Below are 27219 nucleotides of genomic sequence, written 5' to 3'. Positions count from 1 at the left end.
TTCCAGCTTGTGCTTCATCCAGCCCGGCATTTTGCGTGATGTACTCTGCATTTAAGTTAAATAAGCGGGGTGACATTACAGCCTAAATGTACTCCTTTCCCAATTTGGAACCAGTCCATTGTTCCATGTTCGGTTCTAACTGTCACTTCTTGACCTACATACAGGTTTCCCAAAAGGCATGTAAGGTGGTCTGGCATCCCCATCTCTTAAGAGTTTTCCAGTTTGTTGTGATCCACAGTCAAAGGCTTTGGCATAGTCAATAAAACAGATGTTTTTCTGGAACTCTCTTGCTTTTCTATTAGCTTCTTGCTAATGCAGCATTAAGAGGGGTGAGTGAGCTGTCCTTGGACCTAGCACACTTTCAGTGGCCACAGACGTGAATAAAATTTTAACAATGCAACTGTTTAAACAAACAAGTATGCTTGGTGAACAAGTATGATGTGTGAAACTAATTATGAGACACCAAAGCTGCTGCGTGATCCAGCAGGATCAGCACGAAAGGGACCTGGGGAGCACAAGGCTTGCCTGGGATTCAGGAACCTGTGTTCTTTGTACCTTATGCAGAAGGGAAGTAACATGCATGTGCCAGCAAGTGTTACTTGGTTCATTCTCCAATATGAAGTAGGCGATTCTCAATCTGCAACGGAAATCAAGGCTCAGGGAACTGGAAGGTGGGTGGAACTGGGCAGGCTTTATTAATTGGTATCAAATGAATAATTAAGACTGCTATGGCCTCCTAATTTGATTATCAGGACATTCTTTGGAAAAAACATTTTTAGCTCTACTATTAATATATTTTTACTCTGTTCAGATTTCTTTTGGGACTTCCCAGGTGGTCCAGTGGTTAAGAATCCGCCTGCCAGTGCAGGGGACACAGGTTTGATCCCTGGTCTGGTCTGGGAAGAGCCTACACATCAACTAAGCGTGTGCACTTAAAAGCCGGTGCCCCACAAAAGCCACAAGGAGAGCCAGCATACAACGGAGTCCCCATCCCTGCTTTCAGCAATGGGCAAAGCAGTGAAGACCCAGCACAAACCAAAAGAATGTTTTAAATCTAAATACTTCCTTCACTACATATGAGAAAGTTGATGCAGGAGCAGCAGAGGCAGGAGCATGGGGAGCAATGCCGTTAAAGCTGGCTTTGGAGTCACTGCCTCCCTGATAGCTCAGTTGGTAAAGAATCTGCCTGCAATGATTTGATTCACAGGTTGGGAAGATCCCCTGAAAAGAAAGGCTACCCACTCCAGTATTTTGGCCTGGAGAATGCCGCAGAGTTGGACACAACTAAGCAGACTTTCACTTGGAGTCATTGTGTGGTTTTAACCCATGAATTTACTGTGCTAATTACTTATTAGCACCATACGGGCCTTCACTTAGGTTAGCTGTTATTCATTTCGTTTATCTCCAAAATTTGAATGACACTTTTATTTCTCATTGTACCCCACGTGCCTCAAGGTCCGAAATTATTTACACCTTACAATTTTTTGTCAGATATGAATGTCTTGGTCTTTTAAAAGTGTTTTGAGCTTCACATAAATGGTAATATGCTATATATTTACGTACTTTACTAGGACTTGCTTTTAAACCTCACCCTGTAGAAATTCCTCATCTGTGGTTTCCACTGAGTCTGGGACCACTTACTTTGTTTGAATGTTGTTGTTCAATCACCACTCGTGTCCAACTCTTCAATGGACCATTAAGACTTATAGTCCTACAACTCCACAACCTCATGTCCCTACCAAATGCACAGATGTCCCAAGTGCCTAGCACCTAACAGATGCTCTGAATATACATTTTATATGAATCCAAGTCCTAGGGTGGCCCTAGCATTTTGAAAAATGAACCAATTTACCCTTCTTACCATTGTTCTATCACTCCTCCCCACAGAGCTACTCCATCTTTCAAAAATCTGAGATCTGGATCACACACCCCCATGCCTACCAGTGATTCGGGTCTAGAGAACAAATCCTGTAATCATGAGGTCATGTGAGTAATCTGGACAAGGTGTCTGCTCTGAACTTTTCTCCTCTAGCCTCCCCATGCAGTTCTCAACACTGCACCCAGCTCCTGTCATGTTCAGAAACACTGAAAGCCAAAGTTCATTTGTGTTTCACACAACACCCCCCAAAACTATCAGTTAAGACCAACAGCAGCAAACAGCTCAGCTTTTTATTGAATGTGTTACTAAGGAGGTTTAGTCAAAAAGACCAAAGCCCATGTCATCATCAGACTCTTCAGATTCTTCTTTCTTTGCTTCTACTTTCTTCTCCTCAGCTAAAAACAAAGCAAAAAACAGTCAGTTACCTCACTAAAACTCCAAAGAGCTCCAGGCCCTACAACTCACATAGTCAAAAATATCCTAGCTTTCCCTCATCAAATGATGCCTCTTGTTTTAAGATTTCTACACATCTACTCTTAGCAAATGAAGAATTTTGCCCCTAGTACCTTTAACCTCCACACTCCTCCCTCCAATACCAAGTTTCCTACCTGGGGCAGCAGTGGTGGCTGGGGCAGGACCTCCTGCTGGTGCAGCACCAGCTGCTGGGGCAGGTCCACCAGCCCCCACATTGCAGATGAGGCTCCCGATGTTGACATTGGCCAAAGCCTGCAACACATGTGCATGTTCAGGTAAATGCTTGGTTCTGGCCTCCTATTACAGCACCAAAATGCTGGCTTAACTTACAAGTAGAAATTTCAAGATACCTTAAACACTCAAACTAGGATTTTTTCCCACAGTTCATGTCTCCTCTTAACAGTGAATTCAATTTTTTCAGACTGTTATGTAATTCTGTGTAATTTTCCCAAAGGAATTCACTAACAGAGATATAGGCACAGTGTTTCCAATCTCAAGACTGAAGAACAGGAGGTGAATGGTTAGAGGTTATTAGTTTCACTTGCTAAAGATTAAGTAACCTACACCGTGGAAGGTGGCCACTGCTAAATTCCTTGGTCTTTTATATTCCAATACAGAATAAGCAATCAATAAAATGTCACCACCATGCTAGCAGGATTTACTTGGAACAGCGTGGACAGCATATCTTGGACGACCCTTTTATAATAAAAGAATGACCTGGTAATATATTTTCCTCATGATTTTAGAACATAAGTAAAGAGAAAGCAGGGTATGAGACCATGAGAAAAAGACACCACAGAGCAAAAACATAATTAGCTCCTAGAGATAGAATATGAGGAAATACCCCTTCTATTTGGACAAGTCCAGTGAAATATAGGGCCTTCCAGCACTTTTGGAGGTTAGCAGGAGCACCTGATTGAATAAATCAGTAGGTCTTCCAAAACTTGCTTCTCCAAATCACCTTTTTCACCATCACCTTACCTTTGCAAACAAACCTGGCCAGAAAGGCTCAACATTTACACCGGCTGCTTTAATGAGGGCATTGATCTTATCCTCCTAAAATAAACAAAACGGGCACCCCATCAGAGAGCACTTTCGTAAATGTCTCCAAAATACTGCAAATTGAAAGCAAATCACTGATAACCTGGGTACAAAAGTACCGTTTACCAATGCGAGTACTCTATTGGCACTGTATGCTTACTAATCTAAGACGGCCGTTTCTTCCACTCTGAAGAAACGCTTCTGCTCCCGTGTGCCAGGTACTTTGCAAGGCCTCGAGTTCATCGCTGCCATTTCACAGGCTGGGGCCTGCCCAAGTTACACTGCTATTTTAAGCTGTGAGGCAAGGCCAGAGGTGGAGCAGAGCGCAGTATTCCCCTCCACACCACACAGCCATGCCCCACCAAGACCTACTCAGAGAGCCAAGGAAATCGCACCCAAAGTAGATACAGTGTCCTGGGACACGTTATAACTGCGCATGAGGCTACCCACAGGTTGCACACGTTTCTCTAAATAAAAAAAAAAGTTTCCAAAGTCGGAGCGCTCCGCTGTAAGTCAGACTCACTCACTCCAGGGCGGGCACGTGGCCGACGCCACAAACAGTCCGCACATGGGCCCATCCGATGCGTGCCCGTCCCGCCAGTCCGCCCTTCCGCCCGGTGTCGATGGCCGCCGCTCCCACCGGAAGGGCCTGCCCCGGACGCCTGCGAGGGTGGGGAACCGGCAGCCCACACAGGCCACCACGCCGCCGGCCCAGGCCCGCACTCACCGTGACCGTCACCTCATCGTCGTGCAGAATGAGGGCAGAGTAGATGCAAGCGAGCTCCGAGACGGAGGCCATGGTGCGGGCGAGTGCTAGGTGGGGGCTGCCGGGCGCGGTGCTAGTCGCCGGATGAAGTGAGGGCCTCACCTCAAAACGGCCTTAGCTTCCTCAGAAGAACCGAGCACCTTAGCGGCAGCAGAGGAAAGAGAACCGCGCGCTTGCGCGCAGCTTCTTATACCGGTCACGCGAACCAATCGGCTCCCGGGATTTCCGGAAGAGGCGGGGCCGGAAGAGGCGGGGATAGATCACACAGCGACTTCCCGCGAAGACGCGTGCGCAAACCTGTGAGTAGTTCGCGGGTTCAAAAAGTTGTTAGGCGGCTGTGAATGCTAACTCCTTTGGTATGGGTTAAACTCTCAGGGTTTGTGAACAGTAAGCATACTTTTACGGAAAAGTTACCTAGGGAAATAGGCGTCCCTCCCACCTACTGTAGCCTGTATGACACTTCTTAAGCAGTCTTTTAATAATGACGTTGTCAGCCCACTCCCCAATCCCCACCCTTGGCGGGCAGCGACCTGCTGGAGGGCAGCAACGGGTTTAGCCGGGAGGTCCCGGAGCCTAGAACAGCATCTCCGATAAAATACTGAATATAGGAGAAAATGGGAAATCTGCAACGTTGCAATAGCAGAGGCATTTGAACGCCTATGTCCCAGGCACTGGGCCACACTCTACAAAGATTCAGTTAAGCCTCACCCAGTGTAAGAGATTAGTACTATTATCTCCATTTTGTAATGGCAAAATTAAAATGTAGTCCTGGTATCCCGAGATTCCGCGTTACCGCGAGACGGAACCTGGATTTGAAATCTGGGAACCTAAATTCAGTGTTTCCTGCTTCTGTTTGCAGAGAGGGATGGGTTTGGGGGTTAGCAAATTTTGTCCTTTTTTTTTTTTTTTTCCTTCCCAAAGCATAAAAGATATTCGGAATATAGGGGAACTTTCCACTTCATTTTTTTTTTTAATTTTAAAGGACCTCCTGGTTCAGTGTAAAAGCCTTGAAAATGCACTTGTGATGTTATAAACCTCTTGATGTTGCTGCTGTCTCGCTAGTTGCTGCACTGCTGTTTGTGTCCTTTGAGGCTAAAGAAAACTGGTGTTGGATTCATACTGAGAGGTTTTCTCTAGAATTTTTTAAGTTCAGGTGTAATTGACATTTGTTTCAGGTATACAGCATAATAGATACTTGTTTATATTGGGAAGTGACCATCCTAAGTCTAGTGAACATCTATCACTATATATAGACAACAGTTTTTTTTCTTGTGATAAGATCTACTCTATAAGCAACTTTTAAATATGTGATACATTATTAACTGTAGTCACCATGCTGTACCTTACATCCCCATGACTGACTTATTTTATAATTGGAAATTTGTAGTTTTTGACCCCCCTTCACCAATTTCTCTCACTCCCCTCCCCCCAGTCCTCACCTGTCAACCACCTGTTTTCTGTATCTATGAGCTTGTTTTGGGGTTTTTTGTGTTTGTTTTTCTAAGATTACACATATAATGAGATTATATGGTATTTGTCTTTCTCTGTCAGACATGTCATTAAGCATACTGCTCTCACGGTCCATTTATGTTGTCTCAAAAGGCAAGAGTTTATTCTTTTTTATGTCGAATAGTGTTACATCACATTTTCTTTATCCATTGACGCATTGGATGTTGTAAATAATGCTGCAAAGAACATGGGGGTGCAGGTATCTTTTCAAGTTACTGTTTCTCGTTGTCTTCAAGTAAAAACCCAGAAGTAGAATTTCTGGATCTTATATTAATTTTAATTTCTGGAGGAAACTCCATACTCGTTTTCCATAGTGTCTGCACCAGTTTACATTCCCACCAGCAGTACATCAGGGTTCCCATTTCTCCACATCTTCACCAACATTTTTTAACACTTGTTAATGATAGACATTCCTAACAGGTGTGAGTTGTGGTTTTTTGTTTCCCTGAAGATTAGTGATGGCGAGCACCTTTTCCAGTACCTGTTTGGCCATCTGTATGTCTTCTTTGGAAAAAACCTCTATTCAAATCTGCCCATTTTTAAAATTCAGTTGTTTGGGGGCTTTTTTGTTACTGAGTTGTGTGAATTTTTAGTATGTTTTGGATATTAACTCTTTACCAGACACATGATTTGCAAGTATATTTTCCCATTCAGTAGGTTGCCTTTTCATTTTGTTGATGGTTTCACTTTCTGTGCAGAAGATTTTTAGTTTGATGATGTTCGGTTGCTAAGTTGTGTCCAACTCTTTGCTACCCCATGAACTGCAGCACTCCAGGCTCCTCTGTCCTCCACTACCCTGGAAGTTGCTCAAATTCAAGTCTATTGAGTCAGTGATGCCATCTAACCATCTCATCTTCTGCCGTCCCCTTCCCTTTTACCTTCAGTCTCCTCCTTTACCTGTAAATGACAAATAACACCTTTACAGGGTATCACAGACTGAGCACCCAATTAACTAGAGCTGTTCTTCGTAACTATTTAGAACTGTTTAAGCAAAACCTCAGTCACTGATGCATTTCCCTTTCAGAGACTTACTGGATTCAACATACTCTTACTTCAGACAAATTCTACTACCCCACATTCCCATATCATAGTAAAAGCTTCCTGTTAAGATCTATTTCATGGGAATTCTAGCGTTTCCACAGTTACAGACCCCGGTTCAATCCCTGATTGGGGAACTAAGATCGCAAACCGCGTAGTGAGGCAAAAAAAAAAAAAGAAAGGTATTTCAAAAGACTAAGCAGTGTGACATTTTAAAAAATTAAAAATAGTTAAGAAATAGAGTAGCATCTATTGAGAGGTACTCTGAAGCATTCTCGAAACAAATATATGACCTTGCTTACAAATAGTGGATTTTGTCTTTTCCCCTAACCTTTGGATCTGCTTTTTGTTAGGAATAATATCACACCTTCACTATTAATAAAAAATATATATATATATATATGGGGTGGGAAGGAGTTTCAAGAGAAAGGGGACATATGTAGACCTATGTCTGATTCATGTTGATGGATGGCAGAAACCAACACAGTATTGTAAAGCAGTTATCCTTCAATTAAAATTAAACAAATTTTAAAAAAACAGATAAACTGTCATTTTGTAACGGAGCAAGATGAGCAGAGGCCTTAGCAGGTAGCCATTGCTGTGCGCTTTATTCTGCTCCCTGTCACTGGGGGACAGGCCTTGCTCAGCCGTCGCTCCGGTGCCTCACTGGGCCACGCCCACGAGCCGTCGCTCCGGTGCCTCACTGGGCCACGCCCACGAGCCGTCGCTCCGGTGCCTCACTGGGCCACGCCCACGAGCCGTGGCTCCGGTGCCTCACTGGGCCACGCCCACGAGCCGTCGCTCCGGTGCCTCCCTGGGCCACGCCCACGAGCCGTCGCTCCGGTGCCTCCCTGGGCCACGCCCACGAGCCGTCGCTCCGGTGCCTCCCTGGGCCACGCCCACGAGCCGTGGCTCCGGTGCCTCACTGGGCCACGCCCACGAGCTGCCGGCTGCCAGTGAGCGGCTGCCAGTGAGCGGCTGCCAGTGTCCTGCTCAGCACCGCAGTGGGCCCTGCTCGCAAGTGACTGTTGGTGGGGGATCTTTAGGGAACCGATTTGGCCAAGGGTGGGTGGTGTGGTGGTCTTCAGGTGGAGAGTGAGTGAAGAGGCAGATTCAGGGCTTCTCCTGGAGGCCCTCCAGCTCACCCAGCCTTGGGCCACCAGGTGAGCTGGGGGGCCCAGGGAACAGACTGGGGACTACGTCCTGCAGAACTCCAGAGCTCTCGCTAAGGGCCTCCATTAGCCGTGGCCCAGACCTTGAGGAGCAGTGAACCTCCCCCCCAAGCCTGTCTCTGTGACCTTCTAGCAGTGGCCGTCTGCCTGGGTTGCAGATCTCTGAGACCTGGTGTCCCCGTTTGGGCAGCCTGAGGAGACTGGGCCAGTGTGGGTTGGGTGAACTCAGGGACCACAGCTGGACAGGATGTGGGAGCCTGGCCCTGAAGGAGCTGCCAGCTGAGATCTACCTCCTCTTAGCCAGGATGGGACCTTGGTGGGTCAAACTTGTGCCTGGGGACTTTGCCCTTTCTGGTCAGGACAGAGAATAACATTCATCTGATAGAGATTTACAGGAACATCGTTACCTGACCATGCATGACCAGACTTCAAGAACAAAGGATCGGACACCGGGAAGTCTGCAGCAACTAGCCAGGCCCCTCCCTCACCTTTTGCTTTGAAAGGGCTTGCTGAATAAAGGGGCTTGCTGAAAGCTTCCAGGAACTTTGGAGTTCTTAGGGCATAAGGCACCCATCTCCTTGTGTGAATCTGTAATGAACTTTTCTCTGTTCCAGACTCTGACTAGTTTGGGTGTTGGTTGGCCTCACTGTGTGTCGTGTACACAAACTTGAGATTTGGTAAAAAAAAAAAATTTAGTAATTAAAAAAAGAAAATCAGCCTCAAAAAAAAAAAAAAAAAAAAAAAGACGAAAAATGTATGTTCACTCAGCTAAGGATGGCTGTTTCATCATGATGTCCCATAGTACCATTTCTGATTTTTTCCCAAAACCATGTTTTTTGTTGAAATGTCTGGAAGAGCATAGTTAATACATGGATACTCTGGGCTTCCCAGGTGGCACGAGTGGTAGACAGCCTGCCTACGGTGCAGGAGACCTGGGTTCGATTCCTGGTGGGGAAGATCCCCTGGAGGAGGGCATGGCAACCCACTCCAGTATTCTTGCCTGGAGAACCCCATGGACAGAGGAGCCTGGCAGGCTGCGGTCCATAGGGTCACACAGAGTCAGACATGACTGAAGTGCTTTAGCACATATAGTTGTCAAGGAAATTCACTGAATTTGTCAGTTCGTGGCAAATTATTTTTATATTATCTAGTGCTTTTTTTTTTTACAATTGCAAAACTCTACTTTTCATTTTTTATTGAAATACATTTGACCTGTAACATTGTGTAAATGTAAGATATACAACATCTTATAATGTATAATTAGATGATTTATATATTGTAATGATTGCCATTGTAATAATAATTGGGCTTCCAAGGTGGCACAGTGATAAAAGAATCTGCCTGCCAGTGCAGGAGATGCAAGAGACGGGATCTATCCCTGGGTGGGGAAGATTTCCCTGGAGAAGGAAATGGTAACCCACTCCAGTATTCTTGCCTGGAAAATTCCATGGATAGAGGAGCCTGGCGGGCTGCAGTCCATGGGGCTGCAAAGAACCAGACACAACTGAGCACACATGGATGTAGTAATAATTAGCACCTGCATCACATTTCATCATTATTTCTTTTTACTAGTTGGAATAATCAAGTTCTAGTCTCTTAGCAAGTTTGACATTTATGATACAGTGTGTGTGTGCTGCGCGCTCAATCCTGTCCGACTCTTTACATCCCTATGAACTGTAGCCCACCAGACTCCTCTGTTCATGGGATTTCCCAGACAAGAATACTGGAATGGGCTGCCATTTCCTTCTCCAGGGTATCTTCCCGGCCCAGGGATTGAACCTATGTCTCCTGCGTCCCCTGCTTTGGCAGGTAAACTCTTTACCACTGAGCCACCTGGGAAGCTCCTTAGAGTACAGTGCTGTTGTCTATATTCATTGTACTGTGCATTATCTCTCTAGGGCTTATTTATACTTGTTGCATGTAGTAAACTTAACATGTCCCACCTCCCATGCCCAAGTAACCACCATAACACTCTAGAGTTTTACAAGTTTGGATTCAGTCAATCACGTTTGACTCTTTGCAACCCCATGGATTGCAGGACACCAGGCTTCCCTGTCCTTCACCAACTCCTGGAGCTTGCTCAAACTCATGTCCATTGAGTCGGTGATGCCATCCAACCATCTCATCCTCTGTCGTCCCTTTCTACTCCTGCCTTCAATCTTTCCCAGCATCAGAGTGTTTTCTAGTGAGTCAGTTCTTCGCATCAGGTAGCCAAAGTATTGGAGCATCAGCATCAGTCCTTCCAGTGAGTATTCAGGGTTGATTTCCTTTAGGATTGACTGGTTTGATCTCCTTTCAGTCCAGGGGACTCTCAAGAGTTTTCTCCAACACCACAGTTCAAAAAGTATCAATTCTTCGGTGCTCAGCTTTCTTTATTGTCCAACTCTCACATACACACATGACTACTGGAAAACCATAGCTTTGACTATTACAGACCTTTGTCAGCAAAGTAATGTCTCTGCTTTTTAATATGCTGTCTAGGTCAGTCATAGCTTTTCTTCAAAGGAGCAAGCATCTTTTAATTTCATGGCTGCAGTCACCATCTGCAGTGATTTGGGAGCCCAAGAAAATAATGTCTCTTCACTGTTTCCATTGTTTCCCCATCTATTTGCTATGATGTGATGGGACCAGATGCCATGATCTTAGTTTTTTATTGTTGAGTTGTAAGCCGGCTTTTTAACTCTCCTAGGTTCTTTAGTTACTCTTCATTTTCTGCCATAAGGGTGGTGTCACCTGCATATCTGAGGTTGATATTTCTCCTAGCAGTCCTGATTCCAGCTTGTGCTTCGTCCATCCTGGCATTTTGCATGATGTACTCTGTATAGGGTTAAATTAGCAGGGTGACAATATACAGCCTTGACATACCCCTTTCCCAATTTGGAACCAGCCCATTGTTCCATGTCCAGTTTTAACGATTGCTTCTTGACCTGCACTGATTTCTCAGGAGGCAGGTCAGGTGGTCTGGTATTCCTATCTCTTTAAGAATTTTCCACAGTTTGTTGTCAAAGGCTTTACCATAGTCAATGAAGCAGAATTAGATGTTTTTCTGGAATTCTCTTGCTTTTTCTATGATCCAACAGATGTTGGCAGTTTGACCTCTGGTTCCTCTGCCTTTTCTAAATCCAGCTTGAACATCTGGAAGTTCCTGGTTCAAGTACTGTTGAAGCCTAGCTTGGAGAATTTTGAGCATTACTTTGCTAGCGTGTGAGATGAGTGCAATTGTGCGGTAGTTTGAGCATTCTTTGGCATTTCCTTTCTTTGGGATTGGAATGAAAACCAACATTTTCCAGTCCTGTGGCCACTGCTGAGTTTTCCAGATTTGCTAGGATATTGAGTGCAGCACTTTCACAACATCATCTTTTAGGATTTGAAATAGCTCAACTGGAATTCCATCACCTTCACTAGCTTTGTTCATAGTGATGCTTCCTAAGGCCCACTTGACTTTGCACTCCAGGTTGTCTGGTTCTAGGTGAGTGATCACACCATCATGGTTATCTGGGTCATTAAGATCTTTTCTGTATAGTTCTTCTGTGTATTCTTGCCACCTCTTCTTAATAACTTCTGCTTCTGTGAGATCCATACCGTTTCTGTCCTTTATTGTGCCCGTCTTTGCATGAAATGTTCCCTTGGTATCTCTAATTTTCTCGGAGATCTCTAGTCTTTCCCATTCTTTTATTTTCCTCTCTTTCTTTGCAGTGTTCACTTAGGAAGGCTTTCTTATTTCTCCTTGCTATTCTTTGGAACACTGCATTAAGATGGGTATATAAGTTACATCAGACAGAACGTGTCTAACTTATCTCACTTAACAAAATGTGCTCAAGGTTTATCCATGTTGTCTCAAATGGCAGGATTTTATTCCTTGTTAATAGTTGAATAGCATTTCATCGTGATTATATATAACATGTTTTCTTTGTCCATTCATTGGTTGGTGGACTCTTGTCTTGCTATTGTAAATAATGCTGCAATGAACATGTGGGTTAGGTATCTTTTCAAGGTAGTATTTTCATTGTATTCAGATAGATTTCTTTGTCTTGACTAATTATTCTAGCTAGGGCTTCCAGTACTATATTGAATAAGAATAATGAGAGTAGACATCCTTCTCTTATTCCTGATCTTAGAAGAAAAGCTTTCTTTCTCCAGTGAAAGTATCTTAACTGTTTGTTATTCATGATATTCATAATGTTTAGGTATGTTCCTTCTGCATCCAGTCTGCTAAGGTTTTTTATCACAAAAGGATGTTGTCTTTTGTCAAACAGCTTTTCTGCATCTATGAGATGATCATGTGATTTTTATCTTTTATTAATGTGTATTAAATTTATTGATTTATGTATGTTGAACCATTCTTACATGAGGCATAAATGCCACTTGGTCATGGTATACAATTCTTAAGGGTTCTTGAATGCAGTTTGCTGATACTTTATTGAGATTTTCTACTCCTATATTCATCAGGGATACTGATCTGTCATTTTCATTTCTTGTGTCCTTGTCTGGCTTTGGTTTCGGGTTAATGCTGGTCTAAGAGTTTGAGAAGGGTTGATGATGATGAGTCTTTGGTAGAATTCTTCAGTGTAGCCATCTTGTCCTCTGGTTTTCTCTGTGAGGTTATTATTGGCCTGCTCATATTATCTATTTCTTCCTGGTTCAGTCCCGTTTAAAATTTAGGTTTTATATTGGAGTGTAGTTGTTTAAGAATGTCATGCTAATTTCAGGTGTCCTGCAAAGTGGTTCAGTTCTGCGTATACATGTATCTATTGTTTTTCAGATTATTTTCCCATTTAGATTATCAGAGTATTGACCAGATTTCCTTGTGCTATACACAGTAGGTCTTTGTTGGTTATCTATTTTAAATATAGAAGTGTGTATGTCAGTCCCAAACTCTGGATTTATCCCTCCCCTTTGGCAACCATAAATTTGTTTTCTAGTCTGTGAGTCTGTTTTGTAAAAGGGTTCATTTCTATAATTTTTTTTTTTTTTGCTTCTACCTAGAAGTAACAATGCATTTGGAGTGACTATTGATAAGGATGCACTATTGCTATCTTGTCACTTGCCTTGTTTTTTTTATCTTTTTCCTGTTTCTACCTTTGTAAAGTGGTAGTTTTCCTTAGTGGCTTGCTCAGTCTACTCCTCATTTTTTCTTTGTTTCTCACCTCTGTTTTTTTGCTTTGTGGTGTTGGTAGTTGTTGAGTCACCAAGTTGTGTCCCAACTCTTTATGACCCCATGGGTTGCAGCACACCAGCCGCCTCTGTCCTCAGCCATCTCCCGGAGTTTGCTCAAACACGTCCATTGCGTCCAGTGATGTTGTCTAACCATCTAATCCTCTGCCACCCCCTTCCCCTCTTGCCTTCAATCTTCCCCGGCATCAGGGTCTTTTCCAGAGTCAGCGCTTCACATCAGGTGGCCAAAGTATTGGAGCTTCAGCTTCAGCATGTCTTTCCAATGAATATTCAGGGTGATATCTTTTAGAATTGACTATTTTGATATCCTTGCTGTCTAAGGAACTCTCAAGAGTCTTCTCCAAGTTTGAAAGCATCAGTTCTTGGGCGCTCAGCCTTCTTTATGGTCCAACTCTCACATCCACATATGACTACTGGAAAAACCATAGCTTTGACTATGAGGACCTTTGTTGGTAAAGTGATGTCTCTTTTTAATATGCTGTCTAGGTTTGTCATAACTTTTCTTCCAAGGAGCAGGCATCTCTTAATTTCATGGCTACAGTCACCATCTGCAATGGTTTGGAGCCCAAGAAGATAAAAATCTGTTACTGCTTCCACTTTTCCCCTTCTATTTGCCATAAAGTGATGGGACCAGATGCCATGATCTTAGTTTTTTGTATGTTGAGTTTCAAGCCAGGTTTTTCACTCACCTCTTACGTTGTAGCTTTCATAATACATATCGTAGGTAAAATAGTCCTTTTCATGTTGATAGCATCTTGTTTTCATTCTCCTGTAATGGTTCAACCCTTTTTACACCTCCCCTTTTATACTTTTGATGTCACAGTTTGCCTCTTTTTCTGTGTACTTTCATTTGTTTCTGTGTCACTAGTTAGCATCATTTTATTTCAACTTAAGAACTCCTTTTAGCATTTCCTGTAAGGCAGGTTTTGTGTGTCTGGGAAAGCTTTTATTTCTCCTTCATAACTGAAGGTCAGCTTTGCTGGATAACTATTTTTTTGCCGGCCATATTTATCTTCCACAGTTTGAATATGTCATTCTACTTTGTCCTGGCCTGTAGGATTTCTGCTGGGAAATCCACTGATAGCCTTGCAAGTATTCATTTGTAAGTTACTTTTTCTCCCCACTGTTGCCTTTATTACTTTTTTTTAATGACTTTTGATGTAATGGAGGTCTCTTGGCATTGAGATAATGGGGTGTCCTATTGGGCTTGTAGGTCGTTTCCTCCCTGGCTTGGCAAAGTCTCGGCTGTTTCTTTAAATACACACTCTGCTGCTCCCCTCTCCCTCTCTGCTCCTTTGGATAGACCGTTATTCTCACTCACATTTGTTTTTCTCATCTCATCACGTATGTGAATTCTCTTAGGTTTTCTTCACTTTTTAAGAACCAAGTTGCTAATTCTTTGCCAGATTTCATCTGCCTGATTCCCTAAGCTTGCTACATATTCTTGATCTCATTCATTGAATTCTTCAGCTGAAGAATTTGGTTCATTTTGAAAATTCAGTATATTTGGTAAATAACATCTATATTTGGTAAATGACTGCCTAAGTGGCCTTGTACCTTCATCACAGCTGTTTCTAATTTTTATCAGATCACAGTATTCTGTGCCTGTGGATTCAGTTGCTGAAGAATTGTTAGTTTTTCTCTTTGGGGTGCCATGTCACCGTGATTTTTCAGTTTGGTAAGATGCGCCTCTGCCACCGAGTTTGAAGTAGCACAGCTTTCTTACTAGTTGTTAGGTGTTCCAGTTCAACACCGACCGTTAGAGGCCTTTCTTTTGTTCTCCACGAGGTGGCGGCATAGCTCAATTTTTGGTTTTTCTGTCTGAGCTGGTCCTAGGGCCATGCTGGGGAGAGCCTGTTAAAAAAGTCAGGCTAGAAAAAGCTGGTGGCAGGGTGGAACACGTGTGGGCTTAGCACCTGTGGCTGTCCACAGCAAGCGGGGACCCTCCACTGCGGTAAGCCCCGCAGAGGGCCGTGCACAGACCTCCGGCTGAAACCCGAGGCAGACAGCAGGGAGTGAGATCCTTTGGTGCCCTTTGCTCTCGTCTCCCCACCCCACTCCCACTAGTGGCTCCTGAGGAATTAGTGCTGCTGCAGAGAAACGGGTTCCTCCCGCTGTGCCCAGCCAGGCAGCCACTTAAGACCTCCAGGGAGGCGGCTGTGGTCACTGGCAGAGGAAGCCTCTTCGGCCTCCAAACTGGTTCCGGTCCCCCCACCGTGTGCCTGGCTCCCCACAGACACGCTCCCCGGCCCCTCCCCAGCAGGTGGGGTGAGGCAGGCTCACAACTCTGGGGACCGCGGTCCTGCTAAGGTCTCCCCACCTGCGTTCTTTTCGGTAGAAGTCTTTTGCATGTTGCGGTGTAGTGTACAGAGAAACTTTTGTTCAGTTATGACTGACTCAGCGATCGGACCCAGGGCTCCTGCATTGCAGGCAGCCTACTGTCTGAGCCGCCAGGGAAGCCCATGAACAGCCAGTTACTGTAACTAAAAGAAGAAAAGGAGCAGCTCACACTGCCATCGTGCTGTCACCTGCTCCTCTGCTTTTATCTGCACATGTCAGTTAGGTGTAATACCAGTAATTTAAAATTTCCATACCTGGAGATTGGGTGCTGTTCTTGAGACCCCAAGTTAGTTGAATGAAGTAAAAGGAAGATTCCAGGTCAAACACAGTTTATGTACGAAGGATGGCCTGTGGACTGCAGTACACCAGCAGGTTGTGTGGGCCGGGAGGGTATTCCTGGTTTTCAGCAGAGTAAATAGTCCCTTTCAAACCTGTTTCTTGGCATGCTGAAACAAGTATCCTCAGCATGGTGACAGCAGTTTCTAGTGCTTTTTAATTCTTCCCATAAATGATTGCCAGCTAAATGAAAAGCATGATGCTGGGTTTTGGAAGTATGTGTTAAATTACCATCACATAGCCTTGTATTTCTTAGTGCTTTTATTTCATTTCTTTTGACATATCTAAATGTCAGAAAGTATATACATACAAAACTCCAAACACCTTCCTAAACTGGTTTTAGTATCGGCGAGTCTCTGACGTCTCAGGCTGAATTGTCCAATATATGTCTAAAGTGCATCCTTGCAGCTAATCAGTAGCAGCATTTGTTTTGTCTATAAATCCTTAAGAAATATTCAGACAACAGGTGGAAAAGTCACCATAAAAAGCAAAGCGTGATCTAGATATATTTTTCCTTAATCATCCAAGACAGACACATGCATGAATTAGTTTATAAGTATACAAGAAATATACAAAAAAACCCAGCAATATAAAAAAGTTCATACAGCAACGAGAAAGAGGGGTCTTTCTCTGCTATTAATATTAAATATGGCAAGGTGTATAATATAAAAAGTTTGTAGAATCCTAGATATCTTTGGAGCCACAGGGGAGAATCCCTGATGGAGGCCAGTGTGTGATGACATATGAGGTCTGTGATTTTCAACAAAGCTGGAGTTTTACAAGTTTTCAGAAGGCACTGCTTTGGAGAAATCACCAACACAAATGATGAAAATGTTCTTTTGTTATTGAAACTGTCAATTCATGGCTTCTTGCGCCTAAAATGAAAACCAGCATTTAGTGTTGAATTTTGCAATGAATCTCTAGGAGGGCTTTGCGAGAATTCCTGTTTTATCATGGGAAAAGTTAAAGTCCTTCTAAGAAAGCAAATAAAATATGCTTATGTAGTATTTAATTAGACTTCCCATCTTTATTTTGTCACACTGATTTTCCAGATTGCCTAAGGAGTACATACATATGTCAGAAATGGACACATGGACCTGTATAGTTAGATATTTGACAAAAGGGGGCTTAAAATTATAAAAGAATGGGCCAGACTCTTGGGTGTGTCTTTAATATGTGATTGCTTTCCCTACCACAAATTTCACCATTCCGTTTTATTTTAATGAACACTTCTTGCTATAACAAGAGGGATTAGGAAAGAATGAATTATGTGAGGAGCTGTCACCCCTGACCCCAGCCTCCCCTCCTTATAAGTGATCTCCCTTAGGCCGCTGAAAGCTTTATGAGCACTCGGCAAATTAGGAACAAGAGTGAGTGTTCTTACAGCTCTAATAGCTCTTATCTAACCTCCCAGGGGTCTCAGCACTGTTACTGCCTACTGTAGTCTGCCAGTAAGGCCAGGATATTCCAGAGGGTAAAGAGAAACCACAGAGATGCTCTTAAAAAAAAAAAAAGGTGGATGTAGGGAGAAGGGGGTGGGGAGGGAAGACAGAGAAAGGCCACGCTTGGTCAGTACTCACTTGGGTTGTGCGTGGTGCTGGTACCCAGGCCCCAGCTGAGAGCCTGCTCTCATCTCCACAGCCACGGAGCACTGGGGAGAAAACCACAGAGAGGAGAGCTGTGAGGTACGGGGGTCTTTAGAGACCAGCCAGGTAATCTCATTTTCTATCAAAGACTTCTTGAGAAAGTTAGTGGTAAAGGCTGGAGCCTGGCCCCCACCGTCCCACACTCTTTATTCCAATCTGTCCCCAGGAATAACAGTTCTGCTCCTGAGAGGACAGACCAGCTTGATGGACATTCTTGTTCTTCTAGGGTGATGCTCTCTTCCTTGATTCTTAGGCACAGTCCCACTACACTAAAAACAGGGGCTTCAAACTGAAGAGCTCCATCAGTAAGACCAGAGCAGAAATACAAACACCTCCTCTGATTTGGCTCCAGGCTGCACTGGCCACGTGAGACCAGACATTAGCTGTTTGTTTCAAAGAGCATGAAGAGCTATAGCTGTGGGGCTTAATATATGACACCCCTACAAATATTTAACTCCTACCCTTGTTTCTACATCCGTCCATTCAGACTCTGTTCCATCTGGTTGGACAGGTGCTACTGTAGACGATCTTCGTTTTCGACTACAGAAAAAGGGAACAACACAACAGTTACTTTTTACATCTAAGAACAGGAAGAATATTAGAAATAGAGAAATACCATATATACTCCTTCGTAGAATTAATGACATGTTTTTATAGGCTAGTCTGTTCCTCAAGAATGAGCAGCTAAGAAAATTACAGCCCTGTAAAGAAAGCAGTTTGATGATCACTCACCTAGTTGGTGATTCTTGTTTTAACGTCTCTATTTCAGTAAACTGGACGGACTGTCCTCCACCCCTTGTTTTATAAACATCACCCTACAGCCAGGAGAAAAGATCACCATTACACTTTTATACATCCAAATGATAAACATACATATATATTTCAAACTGATTTTAAGACTTTTATGAAAACTCCCATCCACAAAACCAGATGGTGCTTGGACTGCTGGGCGTACACCTTAAAATACTTTAAAGAGTTGTATACATATGTCTCACTGAACAAAAGAAGTCTAATGCAGTGTAATTAACAGCATTCTTATTTGCAGAAAATAACATTCCTTTTTATTCAACCAGTAATTTAAAAACTACACTAAAGATCAAGCAATCTAGCAAATTTCTAAATGTTCTAAGGCAATATACGTTCCTCTTTGGATGTTCCCCTTCTCTCATACACAAGTGACAGTAGTCTTTTATTTTTTTGGCCATTAGGTACAGCTTGTGAGATCTTAGTTCCCAGACCAGGAATTGAACCTGGGTCCTTGGCAGTGACAGCACAGAGTCCTAACCACTGGACTGGACTGCCAAGGAATTCCCTCGAATGACAGTACTCTTAAGCAACGGCAGGAGTTCTTTGTTTGATTTAAAACAAAATGCACATTAATTAAGAGTATATATCTGGAGTTCCTCTAACAGATTTAGTTCCAATTTAATAGATTTTAACCCAAGGAGTAACTTGAGTTTTCTAACAAAAAGGTTTTACCAACTACCCATTTATCTTCTAGTTGACACTGTCTGTGTGTCATCAAAGGCACAGAAGAGTAAATGGTTTTTGTGTTTTGGATGTTTCCTTCTCGTGTGTAAGTTACCTTAATTAGCTTAGTCTCAACCTCCCCATCGGAGGCTAGTTCCTGGTGTGTCAGCATGTACTTTTCACACTTAGCTAGCGCCTTTTCATTCGCAACAGACACAGTGATGGCGCGGGGCACATGTGGCTGCATGACTGTCTCAGTTTGCAGGTTAGTGGCAGGCTTATGGTCTACCCATCTGTCTCCCGCAGAGCGTGAGCGTCTGTGTCGCAGACGAATTGGTGGTGCGTTCTGATCGGATTGAGAGAGGAATCAAGAGACAAGCATAACCCAGAATTAATCTGAGGGTAGTTAGAAGTGCAGCAGTTTTGGCTACTTTAGTTGGTGACGGTATGAAAACAAATGCGTGAACCTTTTCAAAACCTCTGTTACTCAAGCAATTTAAATGTTCTCTTTGTATGTAAACACAAAACCAACAAACATCTTTAAACTCCAGTTTATGTATGTATTATATATTCTACTAGAGATCTTCCCTTTCAACAAAGAGTGGAAGGGAAAGTTCTGGTAAGGCTGCTAGTCTTTCCTGCATAGGTGGTGTTTAGAACAAATAATTCATTTTTGCATTCTTGATCAAAAACCAGTATTTGTTCCTGCTATTGTGAAGTAATCTGTTAGGTCCACACTATGTTAAAAGCTTCAAAAAGATCAATAAAATCCTAAACATATCATAGGCCTCTAAACAAAAGTGAAAATACTCCTATTAAAAAAAAATACCTCTCCCCCCAGCAAAAGCTGATGGAGCTGTATAGTACATACATGCTAAAAAAATAAGGTATTTTAAGAATCTCATGTATAAAATGATTAGAAGAATGTAAATAAAGTACTTCTGCATACTTTAAAAAATCTCAAAACATATCTTTATGAAAAATTCACAAACATTTCATAAAGGTTCTAAGAACCAGATAAAGAGTACACTATCAAATCAGTCTCTATCATGCAATATAAAACTAGACACTTTCAGTAAAATGTTATATAAATTTAGGAGAGTTAAGTTTAGCACATTCAGCCTAAGGGGGGAGGGGGAATCACAGACAGAACATAGTTAATAGTTTCTTTGTAACTTTGCAAAGTTTTTGTTTGCAAAACTGAAAGCAAATGAAACGGTCTGTCACAGGCCAAATCCTTCAAAATGGGTCAAGTGTGGACACCTAATTTAAAATGAGTATCTGGAGAACTGAGGCATTTCCCCTGTACAATTATAAGAAACAAATGCACCAGTGACAAAATCATGACACCAAAACATGGGCAACAGCGTTTGCCACTCAGGATACCCAAGCCTCACAACAAGCAGGAAATGTCCCATTCTTAAAACGGCTTAATGCTGAACGAGGAAGAAAGAGGTTCTCATGACCTACCATTTAGCAAAGGTGATAGTTTTCTCAAACACATTTAGCAATAGACATTGTGAAACAAACTTTGGAAGATAACTGTCCTTACTTACACTCTACTGTCATTTATGAAATAAACATTTAAGTTTTCTTCCTCACTGAAGTACATAAATTGAGTCCACCTGACATAATTTTTGACCAGCAAACCTAGATGTGTATTCTGCTGCACTTCTAAAAAGATTTTGATTTCAAATGAAGAAGTTAAAGGATCTCTAGTAAATTCTCTTAGATATCTCTTAGCCAAATTAGATACTATGTTAATGTTGACCAGGCATAAGTAGGCCTTGAATAGTTTTCAGTCTATAAATTTGCATGAAATAAGGAGGATTTATTAGAGTTGATCAGAAAGACCAATCACCATATAATTTGCTCCCCAAAAAGGTTTAAAGCAAAATCTGCAAAGTAAAGAGCTTAAGCGACTTTAGACTTATCTGTTGCCTTTAACCTTGTAATTCATCATCATCCCTTAATAATCAGGAATGCAGGCCACCTAAATGAAATATTTTCTATACCCTAAATTATATAAAGAAAATCTAAAGCAAATGTTTGCTATAAGATTAAATTATTTAGAAGAAAAATTCTTAGATATATTAAAATTTTACTAAATGTAGATTCACAATATTAACTTTGTCAACTCACTCGGATTCAGAGGAAACTTTTACCTTAATTTTTAAGAAGAAAATATAAACATGAATTTGTTTAAACAACCTTGAATGAGGCAGAGCCCTTCTAAGTTGAGACAAAGCCCTTGAGATTAACAGCGATTTATTGGACATGTAAACCTTCCTTCAGCAGTTATAAAACAACTGGCCTGGGCTTCTCAAAAAATAGTATCATGAAAATTAAAAAAAAGGGGAGGATGGACTACTTTATATTAAAAAGATTATTATTATTATTATTATTATTATTATTATTATTAAAAAGAGATAGTAACCACATATAATGTATTCACCTTGACAGGACCAAGGTTTGAAAAATGAACAGCCATTCCTGGGACACCACTGACTTTCTCAGGTGTGATGAAGATTGTGGTTATGTATATAAGACACAAAGCCTATGACTTACCGTCAAAGGCTGAAGGAAAAAAATATTTACATATCTATTGTTTAAAATAAAAGTCCAGGAAAGCTGTTTTAAAAATGGAAATTAAAAAAAAGTAAAAAATCCAATTTGAGGAAGAAAAGCCAAAAGAAAAGAATGGAAAATGTACTCTAAGACAGTCACTGATTTTGTGGATGCTCATCAGTTCATGCAGCTGAGGAGCACATGTTCGCTGAACACGAGGCACTTTCTGTGCCAAATGCGGCTAGGCTTTTTTCAGATGAAGAGCTAGGCCTCAGTTTCAGGGTGATTTGATCTTTCGAACTAACAGAAAAATCAGACCTTGCTTATATTACAGCTCACCCATCATTCCGGTGAACTTTCAGAACCGAGTTATAGAAACACACAACAGTAAAATCTATTGCTACAATGCTTTAAAGTGATAACTGGCACTAACCCTGCTGCAGCGATCCTCTTCTACTCCTAGCTCATTTCTGAACGAAGGAACCACCTCCCTGCCTTCATTCCAGTACATCCCTCGCCTTCTGTCTGACACGATACAAGTTTTACTTTGTCCTGGCTCCTGCTGCCTACGCCTCGCAATAGATGTGACATTGAGAGGTGTGTTGTACGGAGGAATTTTCTGCTCCCATTCCGAAATACAGGAAGCTACAGAAATGCTGCTGCAAGAGTTAGAGCGCCTATGTAGCTGTTGACTCATGAGTTGCTGGCCGTTGGAAATCTGAGCAATATAGTTACTAGAAAGCTAAAAAAATTGAAGAGAAATTAATGAGCAGGAGTTGAAAAACTGAGAAACAATTCATTACTTTGCTATAGTTTTAGCTCATGAAGACATAATTATTCTTTTATAACTTTTTTAAGACATAATTTTTATACTGAATTACTAATTTTACACTAAATTTGTGTTTATACTAAATTTTTTAAGTATAAATAGAAATTTGAGAAATATAATAAATTTAAAACAAAAAATTTGATTCTCATAGAAATAATCAGCTAATCTGAACAAATCTTCTCTACGACTATGAAGTTACTACACAACTAGAGACAACTTACAGGTACAGGTGATGGAGAAACAGATCTTTGGGTAACTTTTTCGCGATCCCGCTCCCGAGAGGGTCTCTCTGGCTTTTCAGCTTTGGGCTCAGTGACGATCGCCTTCAGCTGTTTCAGCTTCTCGTCTTTCACCCAGAGTTTATTTTGCATCTCCAGCTGTTTGGCTGCCACTCGACGCTCCTGAAGGTTTGTGAATGGCAATAAGTAGTAGAGTTCAGTTACACCAAACCAACTGCACCGGTTCACCTGAACGTTTTATTTCCTAAAGACGACAGTTCTTCATAACGCTAATTAATTTGCTGTGACTTGTCAGGGCAGAGGAAAGAAGTAAAAGGGACTGAGTGGTGGCCACTGTCGCCACCACCACTAAAACGCTGTGTGTGTCTCATTCAGTCATGTCTGACTCTTTGAGACCCCACGAACTACAGCCTGCCAGGCTCCTCTGTCCATGAAATTCTCCAGGCAAGAATACTGGAGTGGGTTGCCATTCCCGATCCAGGGACTGAACCCAGATCACCCGCATTGCAGGCAGATTCTTGACCATCTGAGCCACCAGGGACCCCAGTGCAAGCCATTCAGAATCCTGTGGTTAAGAAATCAGTCACCCACGAGATGGATACTATAGGAATGACACTCACGCATTCTTTCTCCCACTTCATGGTTGTTTCTGTCACCATGCCTTGCAGCCTGGCTTCTAGTCTACGTTTGTCAGAAAACTGTCGCTGAAGTTTTTGATTCTGGGTTTCAAGCTCCTGTTGCAGATTTCGCTTATCTTCCTCATAGATGGTCGTTGTTTTCTCTAAAATCTCAACCTGGTAATGTAGACCATTATGGTCAACATTTGATGTATAAACATTTCAAGTAGCTTTAAACTAATCTCTCTCTCTTTAAAATAATCTCTCTCATAATCTGCCTATGCAAGCATAGTTATGGAAAGAAGAATCATGAAGAAAACATTTTCCTCTAAAATTTCATCTGAATGCCCATCTCTGTTCCTAGAAATGAGGACTTTTAAACAAGCTCCTCACTGAAAGATGAAATTATAATTGATTTCATGTGAAAATTACTGTTCCATAAAATTTTGTTTTTATAAAGGCCACTTTCAGAATGGAGAACACTGTATTGTTTGAGATTAGCTTCTGTTTAGAATGAATCATGTATCCCCTAAATTATCCTCAGTAGTAAGTCAAAAAGCAATTTATAATCAAAACTAAAACACCAGAACATTCACATCAATTGGTAAGGTCTGTCTCAAAAAGAGTATTCTATCTACCCTTTTATTGCCATTCATTAATAGTTCCTCTGTATGGGGAATGGGATGAAGATTAGCAAATAACCAAGTGATAACTCCCAAGGAAGCAGCAGCTGCAGGTCCGTATAGTAGAACAGCTAAATCAAAGACCAGTGTTAAATGTCCAGCACATACATCCATTATAATAATCCCCAAACCAACCTTATATTCTAAAGTTTTGTTTTTCTTCTCCAGTCGTTCTATTTCCAGTTTCTGTCCTGAGATCACCTTTTCTTTTTCATTTAGTTTTCCTTGAATATAGTTTTCTTTATTTAAAACAGCATTGTCAAATTCTTGCAACAAAGCCTTAAAATTAATAGCTGAAACAAAAGCATGCAGGCCAAGTTTACTCCAATTCCAAAATAACTGGTGAAGTCAACTTTTATAACTGATATTTATATAAAATGAAGCTCTTTAGCAAATACCCCTTTGAAAGTCTATAAGCAGAAAACAAATCTGGAAGGAAATCAAGAGTTTGATTCTCAAATCCACAAGAGACACTTTTGTTACTGAAAAAACACTTAGGTCTTTCATTTTGCACTATAGCATAAATAATTTTTTGAGAACAGATGCAGAAACAGAAGTAACACTAGCCTTAAGGACAGTTAATTCAAGTAGAAATCCCTATGCACCATTCACTAGTCATGTGACATGGGCAAGTTATTTGTTTCTGAGCATGTTTCTTCATTTTAAAATGGAGATTTAAGTACCATTTTTCTCACAATGGTGATAAGAATACATACATTCAATAAGCACTTCCTATGTACCAGGATGTCATACATGATTTTCAAACATCATCTCATTTATCCTTATATTTAACATCCTCCCTCTGAGGCAGGAACAATTATAATCCCATTTTGCAGACAGGGAAACTAGAAATAAAGTATTAAGTAATTTTCTCAAAGATACAGTTATTACGATATAATACATGTTAAATGCCTTGCATATAAATAACTAAGAAGTAGCTCTTTTCCCTTTCGTCATGACTATTAGTGTTTAAAGGGGATAAATTCACATCCACTTTGATCTTCTGCTTTATATCCTTAGGATATAAAATGATGCCTTTGGTGGGTACTAAGTTCAGAGACAAAATAATCCTTCCTTGAAGGTGCTGTCCCAACACAAAACTCCCTGCAAATTTCTCATATTAAAATAACTAGAAACAGTTTGCCCTTACACTGCTTGTTAAACTCATCAATCATCATTTGTCGTAGGTGATGTCGTCTCTCTAATGCTTCAATCAGCCTGGGAAGAGTCTGCTCATCATTGACATCCAGAAGTTCGCAGGATGGCAAAGGTGGGAAACTTTGTAAAACCACTTCTGAAACCAGCGGTTCTGTATGGAGTTGTTTAAAAAAAAAGTTACACAGGAGAGAAAGTGTTATTCAAACAAGTTTAACACTGGTAAGAGCCCCAGTCCAATCAACAGTGTACTCTGTTGGGCTCATAATATTTCCTTAAAAATGAGATGAGTTGTAAAGAAGAAAAAAATGTCAGAGTATATAATAAAAGAAATGTGATTTATACTTTGGTTCAGACTTTTTTTGCTCTTGTTTGTTGAGGGGAAAGAAAGTGAACAGTTTTCTTAAGTGAAATAGATTTTAAAAAAGAGAGAGACAGAGACAGACTCATCAGCAGGCAGATGACACCACAGCAGCTCATACCGTCTCCAACAGGACCTGCCCGGGCCTGGTTTCTGTATCGCCTCCCCGGTGTTAAACCGCATATGGCCTTGTCTGTTGGTCTTGCTACTTCAACTTCTTGGGTCACTTCTGCAAATCTCATTACTTGCTAAGATACAACATATATATAAGTGTTTCTAGTCTTTCTTCAGAAATTAGTAAATGAGACAGTAATATATTGGTTATTAGTTCACTTCTGTAACCAATGGTTCTGTATCAATTTTTAAAATGTTCAAAATGTTATTCTTCACATGCAAATAGTTTTGTCTACAGAAACTCAGATTTCATAAAGGCATTAAAATTACCAAGCTTTCTTCATAATCTTCGGCCTTTGGATTCACACACACAATCAGGCGTACTTTCCCTTCCCCGTCAAAATAGTTCTTGAACAGATGGGTTAACTTTGAATCTCGATATGGAACCATCTATAAATATATCCAAACCCAAATACATCAGGCAGAAACTGCACACAAACAAAGCTATACAAAATATACAAACAACCAAAGGCCGCCACTCACCTTGTTGGTGCCGTAAGTCTGGTTCTCTCTCAGGACCTCCATGCATGTCCGCAGTGTCATAAGTGACTGGTTAATGTTACCTGGCAGAAAAATGCACACAGGCATCTGAAGACACTGACGGAGTAGCCAGAGTACGGTCTGTTTGTCTGTGAAATATCTACTTCATACAACTCTCAGATGGAAATTACAAATGACAGATTTTAGTGGGCTCAGCTTAAAGAACTGTCCATATCTGACAGTGTTGCAGGAGAGTGTAAGTACCAGGATTCTTATGTAAAGACTCTCCACTGAATGTAACATTATACTTCATGACCCGTAAAGTTTCTTTCAAATCTTAAATACCATGAAATGAAAGAGTATATGAGTACAGATGTTTAATATCCTCTAAAGCATGCCCATATTTCAGGCCACAGTTGGCTCCATCCAGACATTGATGTCTCCCTTGCACCAGAAGGAGCTCCTGTTTCTACCAGTCAAGGCGTCTCAAGAGCCAACTAAATCTGTTCCCTCTATATCTTAAGGTTTCTTAGGCAGCATGCTTGTTAGTCCTGGCCACTCATTTGAATTTCTGAGTCAGGGCAAGTCTGACAGATCTATCAAGCCAGCAATACAGGAGATCTCACCTGCAGAGACCCCAAAGCATCACAACACAGAAAAGGTTTTCACTTTGAAACCATGCTTTCATTCTTGGCCACCTTTCAAAATACAGAGCTCGTCTGTGCCTCCATGATAATCCATGATTCGTGCTTTCTCTTCCTTGACCCCAGCTCGCACTCTCCTTCCTCCTCTTCTTCCATGTGTTCTTCAAAACCCATATCCCCGTCAATAGACTTGCCATACCCTCAGAAAGCTCACAGAACGATCCATTGCATCTCTTTCTCTAATGGCCACTTGTGATCTGGATGTTGTCCATGGGTACACTTCAGGGAGTGTGCATACATGGATGGGAAGTAAATACATCTTTTTTCTTACTAACTGCTGAAATTTAGCTGTTTCTTCAATTAGGAATGTAGGCCAAACACCTATAGTAATGGTAGTAGTACTACTTGTGGTTTCTAATCAACAGAAGTCACAGATACTTTTATAACAGTTTATTGCTTATCTCAAGATACTTACATTCTTTACTACTTTGAAATTATGTAGTTACAGACATGCTGTCAGGTTTAAGGCATTAATAAAGTATATAAATTACTGTATGACAGGTTTTAAGAATACTTTTAAAAACACATTTCAGTCTAATTGGTTTCTTTTGTAATCCTGTATT

The 27219-nt window shown here is 41.5% G+C and overlaps 2 protein-coding genes and 1 long non-coding RNA gene across 7 annotated transcripts in view; 1 reads left to right on the top strand and 2 right to left on the bottom strand.

The window, feature by feature from the left end:
* Positions 1-2137: 2137 nt before the first annotated feature.
* On the bottom strand, positions 2138-4316 carry RPLP1 (ribosomal protein lateral stalk subunit P1). 2 transcript variants are annotated; one of them, XM_070468721.1, is made up of 4 exons: positions 4122-4316; positions 3335-3409; positions 2488-2605; positions 2138-2274 (listed from the first exon to the last, which is right to left on the bottom strand). In XM_070468721.1, exons 1-4 carry the CDS (start codon positions 4191-4193, stop codon positions 2195-2197), a joined length of 345 nt encoding a protein of 114 aa, XP_070324822.1. In that variant the 5' UTR covers positions 4194-4316; the 3' UTR covers positions 2138-2194. The 2 variants fall into 2 exon arrangements, with proteins under 2 accessions (XP_070324822.1, XP_070324823.1); XM_070468722.1 differs by lacking the exon at positions 4122-4316 and adding an exon at positions 3922-3987.
* A 49-nt stretch (positions 4317-4365) lies between these two features.
* LOC139035561 (uncharacterized) lies at positions 4366-25281 on the top strand. The gene is made up of 2 exons (XR_011488158.1): positions 4366-4459; positions 24970-25281. It is a non-coding gene; the product is annotated as an uncharacterized lncRNA (long non-coding RNA).
* Positions 15974-27219, bottom strand: part of KIF23 (kinesin family member 23) — a 41559-nt gene continuing 30313 nt past the window's right edge. For 2 of the 4 annotated variants that reach the window (XM_070468713.1, XM_020880525.2), the window contains 13 exons: positions 25956-26035; positions 25743-25862; positions 25420-25546; positions 24933-25091; positions 23918-24075; positions 23103-23276; positions 22465-22644; positions 21848-22156; positions 18962-19192; positions 18109-18191; positions 17838-17916; positions 17311-17381; positions 15974-16605 (listed from right to left, as the gene is read on the bottom strand). In XM_070468713.1, the coding sequence (XP_070324814.1) occupies positions 16590-16605; positions 17311-17381; positions 17838-17916; positions 18109-18191; positions 18962-19192; positions 21848-22156; positions 22465-22644; positions 23103-23276; positions 23918-24075; positions 24933-25091; positions 25420-25546; positions 25743-25862; positions 25956-26035 (1787 nt within the window). In that variant the 3' untranslated portion in view covers positions 15974-16589. The remainder of the gene's footprint in view (positions 16606-17310; positions 17382-17837; positions 17917-18108; positions 18192-18961; positions 19193-21847; positions 22157-22464; positions 22645-23102; positions 23277-23917; positions 24076-24932; positions 25092-25419; positions 25547-25742; positions 25863-25955; positions 26036-27219) is intronic. The other 2 variants (XM_070468714.1, XM_020880526.2) reach the window with 1 other exon arrangement.

This window comes from Odocoileus virginianus, chromosome 6 (assembly GCF_023699985.2).
Source record: "Odocoileus virginianus isolate 20LAN1187 ecotype Illinois chromosome 6, Ovbor_1.2, whole genome shotgun sequence".
In the NCBI taxonomy this organism is placed as follows: domain Eukaryota; kingdom Metazoa; phylum Chordata; class Mammalia; order Artiodactyla; family Cervidae; genus Odocoileus; species Odocoileus virginianus.
The sequence above is the reverse complement of the archived record's forward strand: the minus strand, read 5'-3'. Positions and strand labels throughout refer to the sequence as shown.